Below are 26,483 nucleotides of genomic sequence, written 5' to 3' on the forward strand. Positions count from 1 at the left end.
ACTTTGCACTCAGTACAGGAGGGCTCAGTGGACAGAAGCTGCTTTTTTATAAAACTCCCCCAGGAATTAAGATAGAGAGCATTTCCTGCAAGTACTCGGATTTTGGGATTTCAGACAAAACCTTTCAATAATAAAAAAACAATACCAAGAGGGAAGTCTCTCTCCACCATCAATTTTCACAGCACAGCCTAAGAAAAGTGCAGAAATTGTCCCACAAACTGCCGCCTCTGTCATAAGCCAGGGCGCTAGTACATGCAGTGGGAGTTCAAGAGTCTGCTGAGAACACCCTGCTTATATACTGATCAGTGAAACTGTACTTTAGAGGATGAAGAACAAGTACATGGCTGACCAAGAACAGGCATTTGGGATGGGGAGGTAAGTCTGAAACAAGCTTTATGTTTGGCTCATGAAAGGAGGCAGCGTCTGGAAAATTATTTTGCTGTCAGACAATGCATGATGTGTGTTTGGTATCAGTTGAAAGCATGTTGTGACTATCACAGGAATAATGTGCCCATCCAGTTACTTTATGTATGTGACAGCACTCCCCAATACATCATCAGTGGCTTCAGGCCAATCTCACAAATATTTACCACCCATGCTGGTAGGCTAAGGTCATGTTTGGCTGTGAATTCTCTCCCAGAAGAGACATTTTTTATGAGACATCTAATATCTTCATGATTGCATACAGCAAAACCCTTACGCAGTCAGATACACTGTCTGCCACTACAGTGTCTAATGAATTAACAAGCAATCAAGCACCTAACCTAAGGAGAGTGCTGTTTTGGTGTCCTTAACAGGCTGTTATATGGAGCCAACTAGTGCACCACTCCAACATGCATGAGCCATAAATGACCGTCCTCATCTTCACAGACAACTGCAGACAGGCACCAAGCACAGGTTTGAGCACAGGGAGCATAGGTAGTTTTGGGCTACCAGCTCAAATTCTAACCCAAAAGGGAGACTGAGGGAATGGGAGAGAATGAAGCTGGCCTGTTCACACAGCGATACTAGTATTTTCAGTGCTATTAACCTCACATGGCAGAGGCTGAGTCCTTAGTTCTAATTATAGACCTGTCTCCACATTTAAAACACAGGGCTGAAAACAATGCTGCTCAAATGGACAAAAATGAACAAAAGCTGCAGGATCCCAAAGGCAGACGTGGTGGAGCACAAACTGCCTGTGATAAACCTGGCTGAACTGTTGCAACAGACATTCATAAGGCAGCTAGCTACCAAAGCCCTGATACCCACTGTTCAGGTACAAAGGGGACGGATGGCACTGCGATGTCGGTGGGAGCAATGCAGAGAACGAATGTGCCCCCTCTCCTCCAGTACCACAGCTGCATCTCTGCAAAGGGTTATACCTAGAAACAGGATAGTAATAAGCTGACAGCTTGGTAATAATCAACCAGAGGGAGGGAAGAAAGCAATGAGGAAGGGGAGGGGAAGGAATGCATTAGAGTTGTGGCAGCAGATCATTTAGTACGTGTTAGGGAAATGTCAGAGTGAAAATTATGGCAGAATAAAGTCCTGGAGTCTGGTGCCAACTGGACTGTTACAAAACGAGCTCGTTCTTTATTGCCACCAAAATCTATTCACATGATGTCTGAGGCTGATGAGAAAATCTCAAGCAACTTAACAAGAGCCCACATTTTACTCATTCTAAGTAACTTTCATTTCCATGTATCCTCAGCACTAGGAAAAGCCAACAAAGTAAAATGCTCTTAATAGTAACAAAGTAAATACACAAGAGGTCAACAGGGTTAGGCTAGAGGGCAACAGATACCTCTCCCAAGAACTGCTCCTCTGTAGCCTGGCCTTTGTCCTCCTCATTTGGCACAGATTCATCAGATTCTGCAGGAGCCTTCAGCAGAGAGAAGATGCCATAAAAAAAACAGCCACCAAAAGAGGAAGAAATACTTTGCACTGCAGAGTATAGCTGCCTTCCCACCAACAATAGCCAGGACCAGACTACAAATCACAGAAATGCATTGGCAATATATGCTTGAGTACAATGAAGATGATAGAGGCCCTCCACTTCCTTGCTCTTTGTCATTACACAGTACCTTGTGCTGTTTTCATCTTAGCTGCCAGAAAACATGCAGCAAAACTATCCTTCCCCATTAGGCAACTACAGATGACATCTGAAGTGTCTATGTCAAAGAAGCAATGCAGTCCCTCCATTGTAGACTCAGGCCATTGCAATTACAACAGGCAACACCTGAACTGTATTTATCACTCTTGCAGGGAAGTGTTACAGGACCACACTCTCAGTCCTGCTTTTTTTAAAAGCCTGAGGAAGGTGCTGCTCGTGAAACCAGCTGCCAGGCAGCAAGACTCTGCCCTACCTCACAGGCAGCACAGTGTCACGGTGGGCAAGACACAGGCAGCAAAAAGGAAAGGTGGAGGGACATCACTGAGACCCTAAACCTGTGAGTTTTAGAGCCCTTCGCTGGGAAAGGGGGGGGACATTTGAGTGGAAAAAAGGGGTTTTTTTATGTAAGTACCTTCATCGTACTGAATGTAGGAACTTGTCATACGCTGGGTTATTTGTGACTTACTTTGGGACAGCTACCAAGCAGAAAAAAAAATTATTCTTACTTTGCACATTACCATGGCATTATAAAACTAAACACATAGTTGTACACATGCGTTTGCTTACCTCTCCCAAGTCACCATCTGCAAGACCCTCTTTATTCAGAGTGGACGTAATCTAGAAAACAACGAAGATTTAAGTAAGTGCCCTTTTATTTCGGAGAGGCAGGCCTCTCACTGATCTCTTGGATTGCAAAACTGGCACATGTAGCTAATATGTTGCTTGCAGAACAGTTAACATGAAACTAAAACCATTTCCTTTCCCAGCCTGGTGATGAATTTACTGCTAAGCCCCCTGCACCCCACGCTCTGATGGAAACAACAGCTGCTCTATGCCTTTAAACCTTTAATTGTTAACTCAAGGGCCTCAAATCTCACTAGAGCTGCTGGAAACCACAGTAATAAAAATAGTATCAGAGCATGCAGGAAAAACCCTGTCTGCTCTGGTTAGGGAAAATGAAGCAGTGACAATCCTTGTGGAGCAGGGAGCCTGTCAGGAAGCTGCAGTTTCAAGCACAGCAGGCATATGGCTGTGGGCTAGGATTTTCCAAGGTACAGAAGAGTTAAAATGCCCAGCTTTTACTGCTTTGCAAAGCAAGACTCCAGATTCAATTAGGGCCCTCAAAAATGCCAATGTAATGTATAGAGTTAAGAACACATGCTGAAAATACATTAGTTCGGCATCTGGGAGCCTGGGTTTCCTAATGCTGCTAATGTTATCTACTGCTTTTCATATTGCAGACTTTATTTTACCCTTGTAGGCTGGTTTTCACAAAAAGCTGAGCTCAAATTGCTGGAGACAGTTTTCTCTTTCTTTTTTAATCATTAGTTTACAATAGAAAGGACAAATCCAGGACTTGACTTGCATATGAGAATCACAGGTTTTAAGATAAAAAACAAAACATCATGTTCTTAACAGCTTATTCCAAGAAGCTGAAATCTGTGATCCTTTTTTACTTTCCTTACCCTACCAGCAACATGAAAAACACATTGTGATTTAGTGAGTTTATCATCTGGGTATCACAAACTTTCAGACAAGCTGTCCTGTATTGTTTCTTGACACTAAAAAACATGGATTCAACTTCAACATGGAATGCTCTGTTGAGAAACAGCTACATGAAAACATGGCCTTGCAGCTCCCCTCATCTGTTCCTCAGATACTGAAATAATGGGGTAAGCCCAGCATTCAGGCCACTCAATTCAGCTATGCCCATTTTCCCAGCTTCTCTCCATGCACAGGGCATATCAAACCCAGAGCAACAGCAGCAGCGGGCTCTAGTCTGCATGAGGCTGCTCCGCAGGACCACTACTAAATTTCAACTGGATTTTCTAATTGAGATCTGCTTTTCAAAAACAGGATTTCCCTTGCTGTGCTTGCCTTTGACTCATGCAACAAAAATTTAGAAGCTGAGGACAGACTGTTAGCAAACCCATGATTTTTTTCTGTAATCATAGTAAGTTTGCTCTGGAGGCTGTTTAATTCATAACCATAATGACATTTTTATGGAGCCAGTCTTTGAAAATAAAACATTAGTTTCATACAATGAAAATAAGTCAAACTTTCAAATCCACCGAATCAGAACTGAAGAAATACTAGACAGTTCCTGGGTACAGCACTGAAAGCAACAAAGAGCCAAAATGCACAGCAGATTGTAACACTGTAACACTGAGATAAGAATCTTCTTCCAACTTGGAAGCAAGCTCTGTACCAAAGATGTACAAGTTGCTTCCTAGTAATCCAAATTTTGCCTTTCCAAATGTAACCAGGTTTGATCTTTGTTTTCTTTTTTTTGTAAAAATGAATGGCGTCCCACACCAAAAAAAGGACTATTCTAGGTTTTCCAAGGTAGTTAATAAAACCCTGAAGACTGCTTACATGTTCTTCAACCAGAAAGCCTAAAACCAGATCAGATTCCATGATGCTGCAGTAGAAGGATCAACATTGGACAGTCAGATGCAGACACACCTCTAAGTCTGTTGCCTGCTTTGAAATTTTCATTGAACATCCATATTGCAGTAAGATGACATAGCTAATAAAAAATCCCAAAGCACCAAACTGCTTGCTGTAAGAATTCTGAAGTTACTCATGAGTTGTTTATCTAGACAAAATTTAAAGAGCAGGGGAAGATTTCTAGTGTCCTTTGGAACAAAGGACTTCCTTAAATAACACAACTGTTCAAGTCAGCTGTGTTTAAACAGAGGCTCCGGCACCATGGGTAACAGTTGTATTATGGCTATTAGGAGAGCTGCAGCACTGACAAATACTATCTGCTGGGAAACACATCGAAAATAATGTTGTATAAAAATGTTTATTTTATTGAATAGCCTGTGGATACTGGTAATTGCTCTTCCAGTCCCACAGGTAAATGAGTACTTCAACCACACATGGCATCATCAACATTTTAGGCTGTACTCTGCAAATACATCCATCAAGTAAAGCATTTAACACAAACACAGATTCCAGGCACATTTACCTTCTTCCTCAGATCATCCTTCCTGTATCCCAAGAGCTCAAGGTATTTAACACGTGAATCTTCTTCAAAGTTCACCTTTAAAAAAACCAAAAGCTAAAGAATATATTGCAATTCACAATTTTTCATTTTCTCCCTCACTGGCTTTTTACTTGACTGGCACAAATTACTCAGTGAGAGCTAGTGACTGTGGAGACTGAGTATAATAAAGAGAACTGAAAAGGTCTTCAGTGACTTGGGCACCTGAGCAGGGAGGCAAGACTTCAACCTGGTTATTGTGAACTATCTGCTTATCTGCTTCACTTGGAAACCTCTAAATGTTCATAGTGAGCAATGAAAAGCACATCTAAAGCTATCCCAAAGGTTCATCCATTCACAACAGCTCCCTGTACAAAGATGTACTGATGGGGGATGTCAAAAAACACACAATACCTCGCCCCAAGCCTTGGCTTCTGCCATGATTTCTCATGAACCCCACAAATACCCCTAGCCCTGGGGACCCTCTCTCTTCTGGTGGGTCACCTCCAACAACAGGGCTTATGGGCACTATTCCCACAGTCTACACTTTTGGTTCCCACCATCTCTTCTGCTAAAACACCATAATGCGCAGAAGAAACCATTTCTGCACTGGCTTTCCAAGTCAGTGGGGAACTCCTGAACTGCTGTTATCCTGTTACCTTTAAGAAGGCCCACACGTTTTTCTCAAAGTCAGCCTGGGCCATGTCGATTTTCTTCTGGCAGTAGCTGACAAAGCCTTCGGACTGTACAGCCTCCTGCAGCTGGTTTGAGCGGGCCAGGAACTCCTTCTCTGTAACAACCTGGCTCACGTAGACATGGTGACACTGCTGCTGCTCGATGCCTGGCTGCTGCTGAGACTTGGCATTCTCAAATGTAACCAGCTTGCCTCCAAACTGGAATTGAGGCACACACGCAGTATGTGAAAATACAAGTACACATGGGAGGGTATATGAAAAAGTAGGCGCATACACATACATATGCACATGATTTTAGATAGCATATATATGCTTATCGTCCAATGGACAAACATTCCTGACATCAACTCATTGACTTTTTTTCCACCACCCCATATTTCTATACACGTAAGGAGCTTGCTAGGTAAGTGGGTGCACATTTAATAAGATTTATGAGCACAGCTGCTCCTGTGCCTGTTTTTTCTCAGGCAAAAGACTAACTAGAAACTGAGAACTAGAGCTGTGGGGTCTGTACAGTGCCCAGCATAAACAGAGTATCTCATGACATTGCAATGTAATTACCAAAGAAACCTATGCATCATTAAATCAGCAACTCCTGCTACCTTGATCAGAGCTAACCTGAGTATTCTCCACCACACTGACTCACATAATAGCTTCAAAATGCACTCAAGTCTGATACTTGCCCAGTTTGGTCCCGTTCCCCCCTCCCAATGCATATTTGTCTACTCCAAAGCAAGCACTGCACATAAAAAGAAACAAGGAGGTGTTGTGTTGCCAAGAGGTACTTGTTTCTTTCTCCCAAGCATTTTTGTCACGCTTTTGCTGGCTTGCTGTCCCAAGCATCCAGTCTGGAAGCTGCCGCGAGCATCTCCCACCACGATGACAAACGGGAAGTTCTCCCAAGGTGGAGCACAACATTGAACTCTCCTCTTCCTAAAGTGTTTTGCAGGTGCCACCGCTAGCTCCCTCCCTGCCTGGCCAACCATGCCCAGCCTTGTCTCCTGCTTACCGAGAATGATGCTCCCACAGGTCGCTGGATCCATTTGGGTGGCTTCTTTAGGGGTAAAACAATACTCTGTGGGGCGGTCTGCTGGGGAAGCTGCAGGGGAGGGAGGGGCTGTCCTGTACCAAATGGATCAAGGTTCCCAAAAGACGATGAAAGCTTCAATAACAAAAGGGGGAAAACCCAAAAGTGACATATCTCAAATAAACTAAACATAAGCATTTATTTGCACCGGATTGGTACTCCTGCAAGCAGGGCTGCAGACAGCCACTGAAGACTTCCCATGAGCCCATGTTTTTCCCTGCCCCCCTCTTTCTGTCCATATTCTTAGCTGAACATTTCTCAATACCTGGTCAACTTGCTTCTGCCTCAAGCCATCCGTGCTGCCTCCCATGATGGAGTAAATGCTGATCCGCCCGTCAAACGAAGCTGCAGACAAGACAGCGGGGTTCCTGGGACACCATTGGATATCAAAGCACCACTGTGTGTTCGTGGGCAACTCATACAGCACCTGGGCAGCAAAACCAAGTCCAACAAATCAGGGCTTTTATGGAGCACCATGTCCAACAGCAACAATTCTCCTGCCCTGCTCTTCTTGCTCCCCAGCAGCCTCCGCACCACCATACACACTAACAGTGGGCAAACCCTGACAATCACCAAACAGGAGATTATCACACACCACTGCTTAATTTCCTTCTCCTCCCATTAAATCTTCTGTTTAACCCACACAGGACAAACTATGCAGGCGAGGTATGTCTGTACTGTCCCACTGCAAGCTGTGAGCTGCTCCTGATATTCCTGCTAGCTTATTCAGAGCTAATCTGGGTGTCTCTACACACTACATGGAGACATGTCCAGGCTCCAAAGTAAGTCTGTTTTCGCACGAAAATGGGAAAAGTTAAAACCTGCACTCTGGGCAGACAGCCTCTCCTGCCCTGGAACAGACAAGCCCAGCACTACAGCAGACATTTAACCATAAACTAGGAGAAACTCAAAGAGCAAAATGCTAACTGCCTCGCTGTCTCCCAGGAAACTGTTTATTTTTAAAACATGTAGTATGATTCATCCACATGTAAAGCCTTCCTAACAGCACAGGATCCAGCTCAGACAACTCATTTAACCACCCCACAGCTTTTGCACTTTTGGGCCGATGTCTGAATTTTAGAAACACTTCTCACTCTGTCCTCCAGGATTATTGCCCACTGCAGGCAAGTAGCCCTCCAGCATGCCTGAAGCCCTTCTTATGGTCTAGGGTCAAACACTCAAGTTGTCTGAAAAAAGGATCTGCATCCCCTTCGAAAGGTATTCCCAGGCCCAAAAGGGCAGGGTGGGAACACATTCAAGTTGCTCTCACTGATCTGCCACTATTGTAGTAACCTACAAAATCCCTCTGGTCTGGATAAAAGTTCTTACACTCACAGAAGGAAAAAGGCAATTGCAACAGTAATCCAGCCACATTGGGCACAAACCAAAAGAGAAGGAAGCAAATACTTAGTTTAAGTGTGGCCATTTCTATCCCTTATAATGAGCAGGGACCTTACTACTTAGCAGGAGAGAAGCAGTAAGGACAAACATGTAACATCGGCAATATTAGGAAGGAATCCAGCACCGCCAGAACAATCTCAGAAGGCACATATACCAGACACAAGAACACAGGATAAGGAGAAACATCCCACAGAAGCATCATTCCTAGGAATGCAAGCACACCAACACCTGCTTTGCATATGCCACTGTGCCACATTTGAACAGAGATTTTAAGTGGTGTGTGTACAATACCTCGCCTGTGTTAGGGTTGGAGCAGAGAATTTTAGCATCCTTCCCACAGCTAAGTAGTAGCTCTGAATCTGCCATACTCCAAGCAATGGCCAATATACCCCTGTGTGAAAATTCACAACCAAAAAGTTCAATGTAAATACAAAATGGTGATAAATAAAGCATATTTATAAGTTGAGTTTCTACATTAGCTGAGCATTGCCCTCAAAATGCCCTCCCCACTCCTTCCTCTTACAACAGGAGAATTTTTTCAATATTATCAGCACTTTATTTATTGAAATAGATGCTTTCTATTTTCTGCATGAAAAGGTATAAAGGTGCAGCCATTGCATCTGAAAATTAAATGCAACAGTCACGCAGGAGAACCTGGACACCACTGTACCAAAATGGTTTGTTTGCCTGCAGTATCATTAACATACAGCATGCAAACCCATAGGTAAGGTCAGTGACTATGAAGTTTGTCAACTGCTTTTTATTAGCAGGAGATTCAAGTCAGCAGATCCACTGGCAGCAGCTTTGGTAAAAGCCGCAACACAGACTTATTGCTGTTCTCTCTCCTTAAATCAAGCACTGGTTTTGGGCAATAAGGAAAGTTTCACTAACAATTGAGGAGGGACGAGAACTTAACAAAATCTTTCCTTGTACCCAAATTTAAGGCATTTAGGGGACTGAGGGGCAGAGAGACTGTGCATGTCTGCATGTTAGGATGTTCCCAGGTGCACCTTCAGTCCATTATTCAGGCTAAATCAACTACTACTAACTCTTTGCACCTCAGCTCCCTCTTCTCGAAAAGCATAGAAACAAACTAGCAGCTTCAGTGTTTCAGCAGGATGGTGTTTTTTTTATTTTAGAGCCTGTTCCCTTCAAACCAGCAGGCCCCAAAAAGGCAAGCCTTTCAGGATACAGGGTTGGCTAGTCAGCAAGCCAGCATATAACACTGCCTGCTGGTGGAATCGCTGCTTCCAACTAAGTGAGCCTTCACAGGGAACTGAGCAAGAAGCGAGATGTACAAACTGGTACGCACTCACCAACAGTGCAAACACCATGGAGCAGCAGGCTACATAAGACTCATACCTTGTATGGCTTTCTAGAACACGAAGTGGTGAGGAGGCAAATCTTAGGTCCCATATCTGAATCACAGGCAATCTGTCATCCTCCGAGGCCAAAACCATCTGAGTAGCAACATCAGGGTGCCACGCCAGGCCTGAGCAGTGCATCTGAGGGACAACATTGCGCCACAGCATAAAATAACTAAGCAGCACTAACGGACAAAAGACAACTAGCCTAAATACGTCTACATGCATGGTAAAACACTGTTGTGAGGGCATTTGCAGCTGTGTTTCTGGGCATTATTTCTGACTGCATTCAGATTGGGATACTCTCCTCGTTTCCGTGAGTGAGGAGACTTGCCATTAAGTTTCCCAAGGTCCTCTCAAAGAGATGACTTTGCACTGTCTTGTTCACAGTCCTATGTTTTAATGGAAGAAAACTGTAAAGCCCTCTATACAAACCGTTTTCTCTAATATTTTTACTGATATTTTAATAAAAGCCATCATTAGGCAGAGGTTATTGTCATGTGAACATTGTACTACTAGACTACAATCACATGACGAAGACAGTCTACTGTGCTTCTGTTATGTTAGGCAACAAATACATAAAACAGAGTCACACAGTTTATCAGAATAAGAGTGCAGTGACCAAGCAGCTACTTCAGGAGCACCCATTTGTAAATTTCATTTTGAACTCTTGCTACATCTTCAAAGTTTGTTATAGCAATATTCCATTTAAAATACACAGAATTATACAAATATGTCACTCTCCACAAGTTCAACAGCCTCTTTTTTACATTTACACTGCCTGAGGAGCAGGCGTGGTGGTTATAACCATACGAGGCAGCATCCTCTGTAACCCGCTCAACAGCAATACTCCTCTGTGGCACTCTCCACCACAGACCCTGCTCTCTCCAAGCTCGGCTGCAGCGTGCTCCCATTTCCATGTCCAGACCAGCAGAAGCACAGGTCCCAGTTCCATCAGTCATCAGTGTCCTGCCAGGGCTCAGCCCTTGTGCTCATCCCACCTGTGATGCCAAGGAGGAAGCCCTCTCTTCCTGAGCACTGTCATGACATGACCTGCTCTGGAAAACTAGATGTGCTCACCCAGAGCACATCGGCTGCAACCTCATCTCTCCAGCACACAAAACATGTCATTTCTGACTAGCTGAATAAAAATCTTTCTGTGGTAGCCCCAAAGAGATCAGTAATGGCTTTCTCCAAACTTATCACTCTGATAGGAAATCAGAGTGCCCTGCCTTGCTTCAATCTGCATCTGCCTATTTTCATTTAAAATGCTGACAATCCCTCTGCATATACATAGCCTTTTAAGAGAAAGCATTAGATATTTAGCATGTTGTATAAAACTGGGCCAGGCACCAGTATCTTTACATCATGTAAGAAGGGGTGCTATGATCTGTCCCCACATGCCAAGAGGCACCCCACACCTCTCCACAAGCAGCCGTGCAGCTGCACGAGAGCTAACTCACCCGGTTATTGTGGTCACTGACTTTGATAATGGGTTCGTTCTTCCTGAGATCCCACACGGTAGCTCGGCCACTAGGGCTGGCGGACGCCAGGATGTGCTGGACCTGCCTGTTCCATGCGATGCAGCTGATGTCCTCAAGAGGCTGTCACACACAGAGAACAGCCTGTCACAACCTTTCCAAATCGAAGACTCAAAACCTGTTAGTTTCAGGACTTGCTAAATGACAAATCTGCAAGGAGACTCATCCCAGGTACCGTGTGTGTTCTGGTTTCCTATGTACACATGCTGTGGGGTAAAACACCTGAAAACCCCAATTTATAAGCTGCTAGTATTTCTCTAATATCTACATTTTCTGCTTTACAATATGATACATTAGTCACTTAAAGAAGACTAAGCACAACTGTCTTCAAGAACAGAAAATTACTCCATGAAAGTATATCCAGGTATATGAACTGCCCTTTTGCCTTGGATTATTAGGTTTTGACTTACAAAAAAATATCAGTTTGCTTGGAGGAATTCTGTGGAGTTTTTTTATTCCCCCCTCAACTGCTTATTTTTAGTCTGAGAATTAAAAGCAATGTTAACCCAGTCCTTGTTGCACTATTATTTCCAGCTGTCATTAAGCATATGGACTAAAAGATTTCCCAGCCTAAAAAATTACTATTAGACATAAAAAATCCTATACAGGGATCTTTAAGGTGAGCATCCTCCAAAATGCCCATGTGATAATAAACAACTCACACTAAACAAAGCATCCAAACCCACAGAGTTTAAACTAAAAATCTTTAAACTGAAGATTACTTCTAATCCCATTTCCTCACTTTATTGTCTCCAAATTATCATGGAGTAATAAACCCATTTTCCAGTAACAACAAACTTCTTGTGCAATTTTGTAACAGCTACAGAACCATACATGCATTGAAACAACTTCCTCCCATTCTTCTATCTCCTTCACAAGGCACAAAGTACAAAAGGCTATTGTTTTTCCTCACAGATCTTCTTTAAGAGATACAGGCTAAACACTGGCCCTTAAGTATAGCAGGGAGTGTTTAAACTCCCTGAAACCCATGAAGGTAACTGCCAAACCTACTGCCTCCTCTTCTGACTTCTCAGTAGCTGCTTTTTGTCTTCCTCCTATTTTCCTCAATCTGTACCTTCACAATCTTCAGAGTCATGCATGCAGTGAAACATGCAAAGGAAGACTAGAAGACGTGTAATGGTTATGGATATTTAAAAAGTGGTGTAACCTGAGAGACTCAGCTTGTTGTTATTTGTTGCTTGATAAAATGCAACATTTCTCAAAGACTAAGGGGATAATTCAGCTTTCCCTGGCCAAATCCAATTTTTAAAAAAATAAAATCCCACCACATGAAGACATGAATCAACTGCTTGTGCAGCCAACCAAAACTGCAGGTCTGTTGTGGATAAACATGACTGCACATCCAGGGTTCCTGCATGGGAAGCAGAGCAAACCACTCATCACATGGACCTGTGCATGCTTGCACTTACAGGCACAGCCAGGAAACCGCACTCTAGGGGCTAGAAAAGCAGCAGCGTCCAGTCACCCTTGTATGGAGCTGGGCAAAAAAATCAGCTAGACAAAGTGTGGCAAAATAGTGCTGTCACAACTGACTTCCTTCCAAAAGTGTTCACTGAAAGCTACCTACACTGCTGCTCAGAGACTACTGTCCTTACTGGACATGGGCTCCTCCCACATGCTTTGAGGCACACGCATGTCACAGAGAAAATACCTCAAACTCCAGTCTAATAAGCACGTTAAAAAAATTAAGTACCAATAGAAGGCCTATTTTTGTTGGTCTTCGGGAAAGTCACTGGAGAACAACATGCAGGAACATATTTTTCTTTATTTTGATACAGAGAGATCTGTTGTACCACCCTTTAAGGACTGTATCTAACACTGCCAGAAATGTAGGTCATGGCTAACTACAATTAACTGCTACCCAAGTTTGACTTCAAAAGGCTTTTTTTTTTTCCCCCGCTTGAGACAGCTTTAAAACCGTAGGTTTCAATGAGCTCTCAACTTAAGTGACATGTATATTTTTCATTAGTCTGCTCTGCAGTATTTAACAAATACAAATGTGGTACCTGTGTCTTCACTCCTGGTGTCATTGGTGTGGCAAAATTGTTCAAGTCCCAGATATAGATTTCAGACTCATTAGCACCAGAGGCCACCAGATTAGTCTGTAAGACACATTAATAGACGTTAAGAGTATTTTCAGCATCAGCTTTCACAGTCTTAGCTGCTGGGAGGCATCAGATCCACAGGACTGTGCCAATTTCTCCTATCAGCTCAGGATATAGCCTTTGGCTCATGCAGAGCAGCTTAGGGAAAAAACCCAAGGTTTTTTGAGATTGCAGGTAAGACTGAGTTAATTAAAAAAATCCATACACTGCACTAGACTGGCATGCCAAGACCAAAATTCCTGTTTTGTGGAGCGTTCCTCCACTGCATGGCAAACACTCATGAAGGGGCTGCAGCAGCACAGGCATGGACAGGCAAGCAGAAAGCAGTGACAATTCTGGGAGGGGGCAGGCGAAGAAGCAGTGCTGCAGCTATTGTCGCTGAGCTTTGCTCTGGGCAGACCACGACATGCGGGGCTGGCTGGAAGAAGTGTGGCATTTGTGCCTCCAGCAGCAGACAGCACCTTGCCCACAGTGAGTGCAATCCCCCAGAGCAATCCTGCACCTGGGATGCAAAAGTCCAGGCAGGGCGACACGAGCCGAGGGCACTGAGTGCCCTTTGATCACATCCCATGGCTGGTGACAAGCAAGTCCCGACTTCATAATGGGCAGAAAGGGAAAGGAAGCCATTCAGAGAGGACACAATGAACACAGGGCAGCCTTGCTGAAAGCAAGTGTGGAGGGACAGAAGTGCTATTTAGGAAACTAATTCAACTGAATTCTCACACAGCTGGTAGGGACAAGGAAAAACCAACCCACTGTATCTAGAAGGAAGTACATGCTCATTAGTGATGCAGGAAAGCTTGTTGGTTTTGAGAGCTCTTCTGCTAAAGAGGCCACGTTGCCGTGTTCCCTGTTCTGTCTCCTCTTTCCAAGTAACAATACTTAGAGGTCTTGAAGACAGATCCTACCCAACCCCCAAAGGAGATACCTAAATTCTGATGTCACCGGAAACATGAGTGAGAGCACAAATACTCCCCGTGTGATGAGAACAACATTGGCACAGTACGCAGGAGCTAAAAAAGGAGACTGGTTAAAAACACCACAGAAGACCACCCCTACTTTACATGTAAGCTGAGCTAAAAAGACCCACTAAATTGACAATGTAAACTGACGAGGGGAAGGAATGAACCAGACACCTTAAACTCTTTCACTCCCCATCCTGAAATGCTAGTAACAGGACAGGTTTTTCCTACTAAATACAAACAGACACTCAAACACCAAATTTAGTTCATGCTTTCCAGGGGAGAGTAAAGGGACAGAAACATTTAAAGTTACAAGTTAAGACAGGCCACTCATCTATGATGGTATGTGATGAAAAACAGCAGAAAACCAACCTGGAACATGTTGACATCGAGCGCTCTTACTGGTCCCGTGTGCTTGTCTTTCTGGGCAATTATTACTTCAGCATCTCCAGCTATGATTTTGGCTGGGTCGTACAGAATGACATTTCCATTTTCACCCCCAGCAATCAGGACTCCGGAGACTCTCTCACCCGAGGTCATGCTGTGTGGCCCCCAGATCAGCTTGTGGTACCTGTGAGACACAGAGGTCCCCACAGTCTACAACCATCCACCACCAGCTCCACATACGCTGATACACCCCATTTTGCTCACCCCAGCCTGCTAATAGACAGAGCAGACATGCCAGAGAAAAGCATTGCCTGCATTTCTCCTTAAGGATGAGTCTCTGTACTTACAACCCCTTCGGTCAGAAAGACAATGTGTCCCAATTCTGCTCGTTATCAAGACGTGGGGTCATGACATGCACAACTAATAACCTGGTAATTGATAACATCTCATCTCCTGGCTGCAAAATCAGGTAAGTGCTTCCAACTGCACTTGATTTTGAGATCACCTTTGCAAAACAATAGGAGTAATCAAAGTAAGGACTGTAAGCCCATCCTACCGCAGCCTGGAGGTAAACCTCTGCTATTTGTGAGCAACTCTTCATACAAGAGAGGAAAAAGGTGGAACTAGAAAAATTCCAAATCCTTTTCCATATTTGTGCTTCTGGATGTGCAACCGTTTCATCTGCTGTACTGGAGGCTCAGCAAGTGGTTTATTCACATCACAGACATGTGTCTCGTGGACCACAATCCATTTTCCAGGCTAAATCAAGAGGAATTAAACATACTTCCAGAAATGAAGTATTTTCACACCACTGTGTCCATTTGCAAATACCCAAATTTCCTTCAACTCAAGGAACTTGCTGCATAAGCAAAACAGCATTCCTGTGTATTCAGCCATGCAAAGAATGAATTTCTTCTACATAAAATGACACTGTCACATATCAGCTCTTACACAAACAGAAAGCAAACCCACGTTGACTGGAAGGTGGCAAGGAGTTACTTTAGCATTCACTGTGTTATTATTAATCTCTTCGTTATCTCTGGACAACCTTCAAGTAATTTCTTTAAATCACAGCAACTTCAGCATGATAAAATACATACTGCAGAAAGCTAGACAAAGAGCATATGCCAGGTGAGAAATACTTTAACAGCCAAGTGCTCAGTCTCGTAGTGCAGTGTTCAGATTACAGTGGGGGTTCACCAAAGAACAATGCTACAAACAGAAATTGGTCTGTGATAGCAGATAGACCCTTTCCCTGGGTACGATTTTTATATCTCTGCACCTAACTATGCAAGGTTACGAGAAATGGAGTGACCCACAGGGTTGTCCAGGCACTAGTATTATGCCACCAGCAAGATTCAACAGGACTTAAGATAATTCAAAATGAAGGCAGAAGATGGTGAGGAACAAAAACCAGAGTTAACTGTGCAATTACTTTCCTCTTGCCCTTTGCTCTTTCCAAGATAAAGTATGGCTCTATAAAAGCAATGCAAAACTTTCCTTGGAGGACAATCAACAAAGCTGGTTGCAGGATTTATCTTGTGTGGGTTTAATCACCTGGACATTTTCATTTGCTGCAAACCAAAATAAAGCCTGACGTATACATTACTAGCTGGGGCACTTCTTGTTATCTTTAATTAAAAAAAAAAAAATCAACCTCCTCTGTAATGCATTTTCTGGGGCAAAGTCAAATTCTTTTGTTGCTCATCAAGCGAAGTACTTTCAAAGGAGCACTGCATCCTGGCTATAAGGAGTGTTTTTTGAAATTCAGTAAGCAAATGTCACTTGGCAAGCCTTGAAAAATCTCAGTCATAGTTAAAACAAGGTAGAACAAGGAAATTTTAAAAGATCAAACACCTCATCCTGCTCTCAGCAGGTCAGTAGGACGTGTTAACATCAGCTTTGCTCACAGTGCAGGGCATTAAACAGAGACTGTGGCTGTTTCTCACAAGCCCCACATACCAGAACGCGGACAACAGCAGGGCACAGGGTTGTGAGCTGCCTGCCAGCACAACTGCTCTGCGAGCCCCTCGAACCATTACAACAAAACTGACATGGCACAAAGCCAGCAGCCTAACACCTTGTGCTTCCTCCTGCAAAAGTGGTACAAAAGCTACCGCAACTGTTATTTACCCAAATCAGGAGAGCATCCCTAAGCAGGGTCACAATCTTATTGCGTGCAGATGCACACAATTTCAACCCCTCTGAAGTTGTTTATACGCAACACAACCTCTAGGAACCCAGCAAACTGCGTTTGGTCAAGAACTTTAGGAAACAGTTGTAGGTCCTTAGGTCTTGAAGTTACAGCTTTAGAACAGATAATGAAGACTCAAGTCCAATTAATTTCTACTCATGTCAGAGGTGGGGGAGATGGCAATTGTTTCTCTAGAAGTGTCAAATTCTCACTTGAACATATAGGCAAAATGCTGTAATTGCCTGCACCTCCAGTCATGTCATTTTGGGTCACCAGGGGAAAGAGTGGTTATGCTGACACTGTAGCTGGTATGAAAAAGTCATGGATCCAATCCAATGGCAATGAAAATTTTCACCTCCTTCTTTACCCACAGAGACATCCATCCTGCACTTCCATCTATGTTGTTTCAGCTCACCCACAACAAGCGGCAGCCACTGGACCAGCCACCAGAGAGTTGCTACAAGTGCTGCCGAGATGGAAACTGGATGCTCTGATGCTAACAATAATTCTTTGGACAACAACATGGTAAGGAACTAATAGCTAAGTGGAGTTGTACACTGGGGAACTTGGCTTCCCAACTGCAGGGTGAGGTATGATGCTACACACACAACATGACCCAGTTTAGTTAGGTTACAGGAGTCTCCCTGAAATACCTAAATGCAAACAGGATGGGGCAATGTGAAAAGTTGTGACTGCATTTTCATAATTTCACATTTCCTTCTGTTCTCTGGAGAATCCCAGAGGCCCCCCAAGATAAATGGTCTGCATACATATTCAAACCTACCAGCCAATGTTAGATTTTTTAGGTTTATGTCAGAGCATGAGCTGCTTGCAACTCCTTGGAGTCCAAGCTCACTGCCTTCACAATGACACCTCACTGTTCCACAACAATGGCACTCACGCACCTTCATCCTTCAGCGCTGAACTTCTGCTCCTCTCCTTAACAACTGCAGATAAGCCTCATGAAGTGGCCTTTCCACACACACCATGTATAACAGTTCCACAGTCATTACTTTTCCCTTACAACCCCACTGCTTACCTGTGAGAGGAGGAGAAGGTGGCGCAGGACTTCATATCCAGTGAAGGGTCTGATAAGTCCAATTCAAATATTTCTAGAGAAGCACTTGTACTGAAGGTTGCATCCAGCTGCTGAGCTGATGTACCTGCAAAGAAGCGTGCTTGGCAGTGAGAAAGCCATGATACACAAAAGAGCAACTGCAAAAGCAGCACAGGGAGGGGCATAAAAACATCATCCTTGCAAAAAGGACCCTGAGATGGGGTCAGGTTTCTGTTTCTGTTATTTCAATGTAGTTCTACCTAACTGTCCTCCCTACAGTTCCCTCTTTGGGGGTTTCTTAACCAACACGAACAGGAAAAGCTTTGGGCAAGTGCCTCTCTTTCCCTGACGATGCACAGAAAACAAAGTTACAAAGGAGCAGCAAGGGACAGTGAACTACCGGTTAGGATTGCTGTCACCTTACCCTGGCAGAAAGAAGAGGATGCTTGCTGTCACTTGCAGAATGCAAAGCATGTTTTCATGCATGGCACAACTGGAGAACTCCACTAAATGCACCGCACCATATACCCTGCTCCAGCCTTCAGGACACGAAATAACTCCTACAGCTTTCAATTATGACCATTTCATGGCAGCCACCACACATAGCCCAAGGTCTGCTAGCACATGCTTCCCAGAAACTCACCTGTGGCCAGGTAAATGGGGTGCTGCTGGGCAGGGCTCCATGCCTGCATGGCAGTACGATCAATTTCCTTCAGCTTCATTTCACTACAAAATAAAACCACGAAAGGAAATGCTTAAATGGAGTACAGACAGACTGCACTGCCACGGATTCAGCAGCTGCATTAGGAGTTAGCAGAAGCAGCCAGGGTGATCATTTTCCTAAAGATATCCCACAGACAGACACACACCTAAGCCATCCTCTCCAGAGCACACCCAGGGGAAGAATAATTCTCAGTTGACCGAATAACATCCACATGTAAACGGATGGTTGCCGAACAGACCATAGCACAGGAAAACGTGGGCAAAGCTTCAACTGCTCTGAAAAACCCTCTTCTAGCAGCATCAAGGCACACATCGGGCACCCTACAGCAGCTTTCAGCCTTAATCTACGAAACAAACCCACCCTCGAGAAAACCCTCACTACACCCTTGCCGCCAAACACCCTCAGCAGCCAGCCGGATCAGAGGACGGAAAACAGTTTAAAAGCCGCCACCGTGTCATTTTTGGGTCTTACTTTAACACCCTGGGGCTCCCCCCGCCTCGGAAACACCCTGCACGGCCAGCGGGCGCCCCGTTTCCGACAGGAACTGAAGGAAAAAAGGTGGAAAACGAGGGTTTCCCCCCCCACACACCTCCGCGTCCCCGGCGCTCACCCGTCCCCGGCCCGCTCCAACGTGGCAGCCGCAGCACCGCCTCTCGCCCGCTGCCGGTTTCCGGGCGCGCCCCGCGCCTTCCGGGCGGCGGAGAGCGGGGCTCCACCTTTCCCTACGCGGGAAGTGAGGGGGGGTGGGGGGTGCAGCCGCCTCTTTCTTCGGGGGTCTCCTCCGGGTTTCTCAGGGCAGGAGCGGCGATCGGCCCTGGGGAAGAGGGAGACAGGCATTAGGGGCGGCCGCCCCGCTGGGGTTTAGAGGAACCGGGGTAAAGCGCCTTCAACACGGGGGCTCCGGTGCCGCCTGTCCTCCTCAGCTCAACAGCAGTAATCACGGCGTTGTCATGATGTGAACAGCAGTGAGGCTCATCATCGGACAGGGGCCAGACCCACGAGCAGGGGGCTTCCTCCGCCTTTCGGGGCGGGGGAATTGCACCAACACGCGTGAGTTCACGACCCAGCCCGGGAGGACGCGGCTCGTGGCTGGGGGGCGCTTCCAGACGCGGCCCCTGACCCACCTCTCACGGCAGCCAGAGCACAGCTCCGCTGCCGCCTCCCGCCGCTGGATTCCGCGGCCGCTCAGCGGGCAGATGCTGTGCCCGGGGCGGGCGCTGCCCCGGCCCCATGGCGCGGCTGCAGCTCCCGCCTCTGCGAGGCTGAGCGCCCGCGGACAGCGGCCCCGCAGTCGGGCATCTCTCAGCCGCGCACCGCAGCAATGCTACCAGGCCTTGTTACCGCGCGGTGGCAAAGGAGATCCGTGTTCCCCGCCCCCGCTATATATAGGGACGGAAGCGCTGCTCCCATTGGCTGCGACGACCACCGTTTGTCATTGGCTGCTTCTTCCTTTACCGCCGCTACCGGTTGGCTTGGTTCTCTTCCCATTCCCACCGTCTGCTTCTCTGCTGACGTCAAACCGAGGCGGAACTACAGCACTGCCACAAGAAGACCAGCAACGGCCGCCGCGCCCAATGGAGAAGCAGCTTCCGACGGGAAGGCTCGGGGGTCGTGGCTCGCGAGCCAATGGGAAGGAGGAAGCTGGGAGGGCGGGCGGTGGCAGCCAATGGGCGGGCGCGTTCCGTGCCGGGGCGTGGCGTGGTGGCGAGCCGTGGCGGTGGCTGCGGGGCAGCCATGACGCGGAGCTGCTCGGCGCTGGGCTGTACTGCGCGCGACAACGGGCGGAGCCGGGAGCGCGGCATCTCCTTCCACCAGTGAGTGCGGCCGTCCCCCGCGGCGGCACCCCGGCCCCAGCCCGGGCGGCCGGCCCCCGCCCGCCCTCCCTCGTCCTCCCTCTCTCTTCCCGTCTACCCCAGGTTCCCGGTGGACGCTGTGCAGCGCCGGGAGTGGATCCGCGCCGTGAACCGCGTGGACCCGCGGAGCCGCCAGGCCTGGCGGCCTGGCCCCGGGGCCATCCTCTGCTCGCGGCACTTCGCCGAGGCCGACTTCGAGCGCTACGGGCTGCGGCGGAAGCTGCGGCGGGGGGCTGTGCCCTCCCGCTTCCCCCACCCGGTGCGTGCGGTTAACGGCCGCGCTCCCCTCTCCCCCCTGAGCCGGGCCGCGTCGGTGTGCGGTGACCTCCCTTCCCCCTTCCCCGCTAGGAGTCGCTGGGCGCCGGCTGGAGGAGCGGGCCCGCCGTCCGAGCTCTGAAGCAGCCTCTCCCCAGCCCCCCCGCCGGGGACCACAACTACAGCCTGAAGGGGCAGCAGGCAGCGGGCGGGGAGGCACGGCCGCCGCTGGAGACCCCGCAGCAGCAGCGGCAGCAGCGGCAGCAGCTCCCTGCGCCCGGGAGATGCTCCGCCGCGCACCGGCCCAGAACGGTGGTGAACATCCTCCGGGAGCTGGCGGAGAAGCAGCAGCTTTCTGAGGAAACCGTGAGTTTGCTGCAGGCCCAGTTTTCAGGTACTGCCGGGGGCGTTTGCTAAGGCAGAGTGCTTCAGGGTCTGTACTTAACTTGCCCCAGTTTTCTATATTTCTTTGACTTTATGGTATCGGTAATCCCTGATTGTTAGACTCCTAGGTCCAATGCTATAGCGAAAAGGCTTTGCGATTTGTAGGTCCAGAATGCAAGAACCAATCCTGCAAAGAATTAAAATGTCCCTGAAAAACTCAATTACTTGAGGCTGGCTACAGTGCTCAGGTCAGACCTGTAACCAAGGCTGTTAAATCAAACCGTGCCATCATTCAGCTGACGGATTACTCAAGAATAGAGTATATTTAACTAGGAAAACCTTGTCTTTTGTGTTGTCCAGAAGCGAGCTCTGTTAACATTAATAATATAACCTGAAGAAGCCATTTCAAATTGCAGGGTCAACCATAAGTTAATGGCTTCTCTCCTGTTATGTCAATTTTTAAGCAGCACCCACATGTAAGACACAGTCTTCACTCAAAACTGTGGAATGACATTAGATAGGAAAAGAGGGAAAGGACATGTTGGAGACTCGCCCTCAGACAGCATGGTAGGGCACACACTCCCTGGCTGCTGCCCGCCCCTAGGAAGAGTTGAGGCATGGTGATAGTATTGGTGAGCTGTACACTCCACACCAGACTTCAGGACTGAGTGGTTCCAGAGGCTGCCCTGTTGCCTTGTATTCTGCAATATGTTTGTATTATGCATCCCTCTGTTAAGTTATCAGCTGTTTATTTGCTTCACTAAAGCTGACCTCTTGTTTTTTTTTAAGCAGATTTGCCTTGTGAGTTGCACAGCTGGAGGCAGATGGCAGAATACTCACCAGAAATGAGGCAATTTGCTTGTATTCTCCACCTTTACCATATTAAGGCCTATGATTATCTACGGAAGATTTTTCCCCTCCCTCATCCTTACAGCCTGACAAAGCAAGTTTTTATTCATTCATTCATTCATTCAGAATGTATTTCCAGGTACTTATGTAGAAATAGTGTAACAGATCTGTCCTGAAAACGTTCAGCGGTAGTAGTTTTTCCCTGCTTTGTTTTAGTAACAGAAGCAGAGTGGGAAGCAAATGTCGAGAAATATTGATACCCCTCATCTCAGAGAGCTGGTATGTGTTCATGCATGTGGGTCACAGCATGAGAATAACACATTCCTCACATTAACAATTTTAGAGTAAGTGTGGATTTTGCTAAGTATTTCCAGACGAATACAGGTGTGAAAAAAGCTACATTTCAGGGCCTCAGCTGCTGTAGGGTCTATATGTGTTTTACTGTTCACTGGGGAGGAAGGAGGAATACAAAAAAGCAGAGGTGCTTTACCACATTAGCACATGCTCTTGCCCTGCGATGCGCAGTGTAGACTTGTGAGAGGGGAGGGATGAGCCAAATAGTGGAAGGGCGGGCAAATATGAGTAAGGTCATCTAAAAAGAAGCAGCAGGAGGCAGTGTTAAGGGAGCACCTGCAGTATTCCACCAACAGCCAAAACCGAGTGAGGAGAGATGGGCAGGAATAAGTGTCAGTAGAGGAAATCAAAAACAATAGGACTATACATGGAAAACTTTAGGACTGTTTTCTGGAAAAGGGAGAAGACAGGAAGGGAACATGAGAAAGTGAAGGACTGCATAAAGCAGTTAAGAGTTTTGGTTTTTTCTCACCTTGCCCTACAAGGACTCTGGGAAGTTAAGGAATCTTGACAAGTGTCTGTTTCAAAGTTATAGAAGGGAGATACTTCTACATCACGTAACTCAGTTGCATAACCTATTGCAAGTAGTTATGTAGGCTCAGAATTTACTACCTGAAGTGCTATCAGATCCATTAACAAGGAGTGAAGTTGTAACAGCACACAAAACAAAAGCTGAAGAAACTCTCCTCCTACAGGTTTTGAGTCTCAAATTCCCGTAGTGCAATTGGAGGATGCCCAACAGGTACATACATTATCCGTGCTAGCCTGTGGGGATTTCACACAGCTTCCTCCAAAGAATCTGCTCAAAGGGGTGCCAGGAGGTAGTGGACGGAGAGTAGCATTCCACATGGGCTGCCGAGGCTTTCACATCTTCGAAACTGGATTATGATGTACAGTGTGGGGAAAGCCAGTTGGGAAGGAGAGCAGCCTGGTGTTGCTGGCCTTCTGCATAGCCCGATTTGCACTTCTGTGTCTGGTTTAATTTTTTTTTCCTGTTGTCCTGATCTCCTATTCATTGGAGAGGCAGGAAGCTGCTTTGTTACTTCCCTCCATGGTTAGTACTTTTGCTTAGCTTCCCATTACTAGGGTGTAAGAAAAGAAACTCAGACTATGCATTAAGAAAGGCAGGGCTGCTTGCTTTATACTCTGTCTTAGCCTGCTCTACAGCTCTGGACATGGATGACCGTGTCCTAAGTGGTAAAAGGTGCTGACTGTTGCTCAGTTTTCTCAGAATCACGTCTCCTAATGCATCCTCCCTTTTTTCGCAGTTGGCTGTCTAATAATGAGGCTGCTGCAGGCTTCAGCAACGACATTTTTCTCCGCCTTCAGGAAAAGGTGGAGAGAGGGGAACAGGTCTACCGCTATTGTGCCCTGATGGTACAAGACATGTCCCTGCAGAAGCAGCAGGAGTGGGACCCGCAGACCCAGCGCCTGACAGGCTTTGTTGACTTAGGAGCAGGTGTCCTTGACGCTGACGAAGCTCCGCTGGCCTCAGAAGCGATAATCCTCATGGCAGTCGGCATCTCAAGTCCCTGGACAGCTCCACTTGGCTACTTCTTCGTGAACAGCACAACTGGCCACTTACTTGCTCAGCTGCTTCGTCAGACCATCAATAAGCTGAACACCATTGGCATCACGGTGCTGGCAGTGACGTCAGGTGCCACCGCTCGCGGTGCTGAGACCGCCAGAGCTCTGGGGATCGGGATAGATCCTGAAAGGATTCAGTGCACTTTCCAGCATCCGCCCGGCTCTGCTCACAGCATCACATACTTCTTCGACATTTGCCATGCACTCCAGCGGATAAGGAATGCTCTGCAGTGCTTCCAGAAGATAAAGTGGCTCAGTGATACCGTGCTGTGGCAGCATGTGGTGGAGCTGGCGGTTTTGCAGGAGCAGAGGGTGTTAGAGCCATGCAGTCCCAAGTCAGGTGGACCTGGGAGTAAGGAGAGTTACCACCAGAAGGTCAACCTTGCTACTCTGTTGTTCAGCGAGGGTGTTGCTGATGCGCTGGAACACCTCCAGAAGTTGGGTCTGGCTTCATTCCAGAACTGCAGCGGTACTGTCAAGTTTGTGCGTTTGATGAGCCGTCTGTGTGACATATTTCACAGCAGAGGTCCCTATAGAAGGGGACTGAAGGGGCCTTTGCTAGCTGGAAATTACACCAAAATAAGCCACCTCTTTAATGAGGCCAAGAGCTGCTTCGTCACCTTAACAGACTCTATGGGGAGGTACATTATTAAGAGCAAACGCAAACTAGGATTTCTGAGTTTCTTGCTCAATGCTGAAAGCCTCAAGTGGCTTTACACCAACTATGCATGTCTAGAAGGCACTCCTTCCCACCACCTCCTGACCTACGCCTTCAGCCTTGACCCGCTGGAGCTGTTTCTCGGGGCCCTCCAGCAAGCCTGTGGCTGCAGCGGGAGCCCCACCTGCACTGTGTTCCAGGCTGCTTATCACAAACTGCTGGCCAGTTGCAGCCTGGCACCAGGCTCACCACACAGCAGTGGCTCAGGCAATACGAGCTCCTTGGACATATCCCTGTCCCATAGGAGAGATTTGACCCTTGGCAGTGTTCGTGCTCAGTATAACCCAGCTTGTGGGAGGACACTGGCAACAGAGTACCCGTATTGTGCAGGCCTTCTTTTGCATAGCTTTGCACTGAGTAATGCGCTGACAGACCTATCACTGCATGCACAAAGTGTCACCTGCACCACGGGCTTTGTTGCTGAGCAGTTGGCCTCTGACTTGCAATGCGAGGCTTGTCTTGCTTCCCTCTTTGAGTCAGATGAGAGCAGGCTAAGATGCGGGTCAGTGCTCTACATAAAAAAATTAGGTGGAGTGAGTCTGCCCTCGGCAAGTGTGTACCACATAACAAGCATTTCGGAACAAGTCCTAAACCGGTATGGCAAAGTAGGAGACGGCAACAAAAACACCAAGCTATGGCATTTGCCTCTAGAACAGAAAGTCTTCCAGGAGCTTGTGGGAGAAAGTCCCCTCTTCCCCACCCTCACGAACCATTTATTTGATGGGGAGTTGTGCGTCAACAATCACTACACAATCTTAGTAAAGGAAATAACACGATGTTACTTAAACATCAGAACAAACCATGCAAAACAGCTGAACTTGAAATACCATTGTGGAAGGCACAGATTGAAGAGACTGAAGGGAAAACATTTTTTTCCATCACCACTGGGTAGCTGTCAGTCAAGCCAAACCCACATGGGCTCATGAGTACTCATTGCTGTTCCAAGGATGGCTGTCCCCTACTGAGGCTCAGTGATGGCCAGATCTAGGCAACACATGTAAGGAAATGATGTGGTGTCTTCCCATGATTTGGGTGGCAAAACTGGTGTTGATAAGTAGTGATGTGTTGGGCCACTGCAAACCATCTGATCAGAGTTTGGCTGAGCAAAGCAAGGAAGTTCATCTGATCCTGTGTTTCATCTAGCAATCCTGCAAAGCAGCCATGTATTTCATGAGACTCATGTGGCAGGTCAGGATGAGCTATGGTTGCTCGAGATGCCTGGGAAGGTGGTAGGGGACACTGCAGAGTGTCCCCTGGAGGTGCTGGGTGGTTGTGGTGAGAGTGCTCTTACCAGGAGAAAACTGATGCATCTTCCATGCGGTTGGGGGGATTATGCGTGCTGGCAATTTGATTTCACCAAAGCAGATCTGCTTTAAAAAAAGCTGGAGACAAGAAAGCTTGCAGAGCTTTTACTTAAAAAGGAGAATAAAGATGTGAAAAGAAAATGGCACTCGAGTTGTACACAAGCTCTAGTCTCTGCTCCTACATGTCTCATCAAACAGCTAAACAAGCTGTTTAAGTCTAGATCCCCTGGAGGGGGGGTACAGTATCAAACTGCACCTCTAAAGCCCCATGTTTTGCAAGTGAGGTAGTAGATACTAAGCAGAGAGGCTGTTGTCCATGAAGGCGAGAGGGCAGCGCTGAGGCTGTGACCAGGCTGTTGTGCCCAGCAGCACCCAGGGGCACTGACACCCTCCTCTCTGGGCAGGAGCCCCAGGCACCAGCATATAGGTGTGCTGCAGCAGGGTGAGCGTTTCAGGTCCCATTACACAGCCCTGTCAGGTCACCCATTCAACTGTGCCACTTGGCCCCATCCTCTCAGAGCTCGCGTGTGTCCTGCAGCTCAGGGCATGAGGCAGTC

At 46.8% G+C, this 26,483-nt stretch overlaps 2 protein-coding genes across 15 annotated transcripts in view; one reads left to right on the forward strand and one right to left on the reverse strand.

Annotated features, from left to right (window-relative positions):
- Nucleotides 1-19,793, reverse strand: part of SEC31A (SEC31 homolog A, COPII coat complex component) — a 45,898-nt gene extending 26,105 nt beyond the window's left edge. For 9 of the 14 annotated variants that reach the window (XM_050896582.1, XM_050896575.1, XM_050896574.1 and 6 more), the window contains exons 1-14: nt 19,233-19,473; nt 18,542-18,624; nt 17,881-18,004; nt 14,633-14,831; nt 13,200-13,295; nt 11,095-11,235; nt 9,630-9,772; nt 8,559-8,658; nt 7,132-7,293; nt 6,789-6,941; nt 5,744-5,977; nt 5,070-5,144; nt 2,663-2,713; nt 1,787-1,864 (exon numbers count right to left, since the gene is read on the reverse strand). In XM_050896582.1, coding sequence (XP_050752539.1) covers nt 1,787-1,864; nt 2,663-2,713; nt 5,070-5,144; nt 5,744-5,977; nt 6,789-6,941; nt 7,132-7,293; nt 8,559-8,658; nt 9,630-9,772; nt 11,095-11,235; nt 13,200-13,295; nt 14,633-14,831; nt 17,881-18,004; nt 18,542-18,624; nt 19,233-19,459 — 1,866 coding nt within the window. In that variant the 5' untranslated portion in view covers nt 19,460-19,473. Of the gene's footprint in view, nt 1-1,786; nt 1,865-2,662; nt 2,714-5,069; nt 5,145-5,743; nt 5,978-6,788; nt 6,942-7,131; nt 7,294-8,558; nt 8,659-9,629; nt 9,773-11,094; nt 11,236-13,199; nt 13,296-14,632; nt 14,832-17,880; nt 18,005-18,541; nt 18,625-19,211; nt 19,474-19,746 lie in introns of those variants that run through there. The other 5 variants (XM_050896579.1, XM_050896577.1, XM_050896571.1 and 2 more) reach the window with 3 other exon arrangements.
- A 563-nt stretch (nt 19,794-20,356) lies between these two features.
- THAP9 (THAP domain containing 9) lies at nt 20,357-26,072 on the forward strand. Its single transcript, XM_050896521.1, has 5 exons — nt 20,357-20,436; nt 20,539-20,734; nt 20,824-21,124; nt 21,907-22,057; nt 23,586-26,072. The coding sequence occupies exons 1-5, from the start codon at nt 20,357-20,359 to the stop codon at nt 25,546-25,548; spliced, it is 2,691 nt and encodes an 896-aa protein (XP_050752478.1). The 3' UTR covers nt 25,549-26,072.
- Nucleotides 26,073-26,483: the final 411 nt, after the last annotated feature.

Source organism: Gymnogyps californianus, chromosome 4 (assembly GCF_018139145.2).
Source record: "Gymnogyps californianus isolate 813 chromosome 4, ASM1813914v2, whole genome shotgun sequence".
Classification (NCBI taxonomy): domain Eukaryota; kingdom Metazoa; phylum Chordata; class Aves; order Accipitriformes; family Cathartidae; genus Gymnogyps; species Gymnogyps californianus.

Excerpts from the sequence above, each read along its gene's own strand:
- THAP9 (XM_050896521.1), top strand. The coding sequence starts at position 20,357 with ATGACGCGGAGCTGCTCGGCGCTGGGCTGTACTGCGCGCGACAACGGG. Across the intron at positions 20,735-20,823 it reads CCTCCCGCTTCCCCCACCCG|GAGTCGCTGGGCGCCGGCTG; the intron begins GTGCGTGCGGTT and ends CTTCCCCGCTAG. Across the intron at positions 21,125-21,906 it reads GCTGCAGGCCCAGTTTTCAG|ATTTGCCTTGTGAGTTGCAC; the intron begins GTACTGCCGGGG and ends TTTTTTAAGCAG.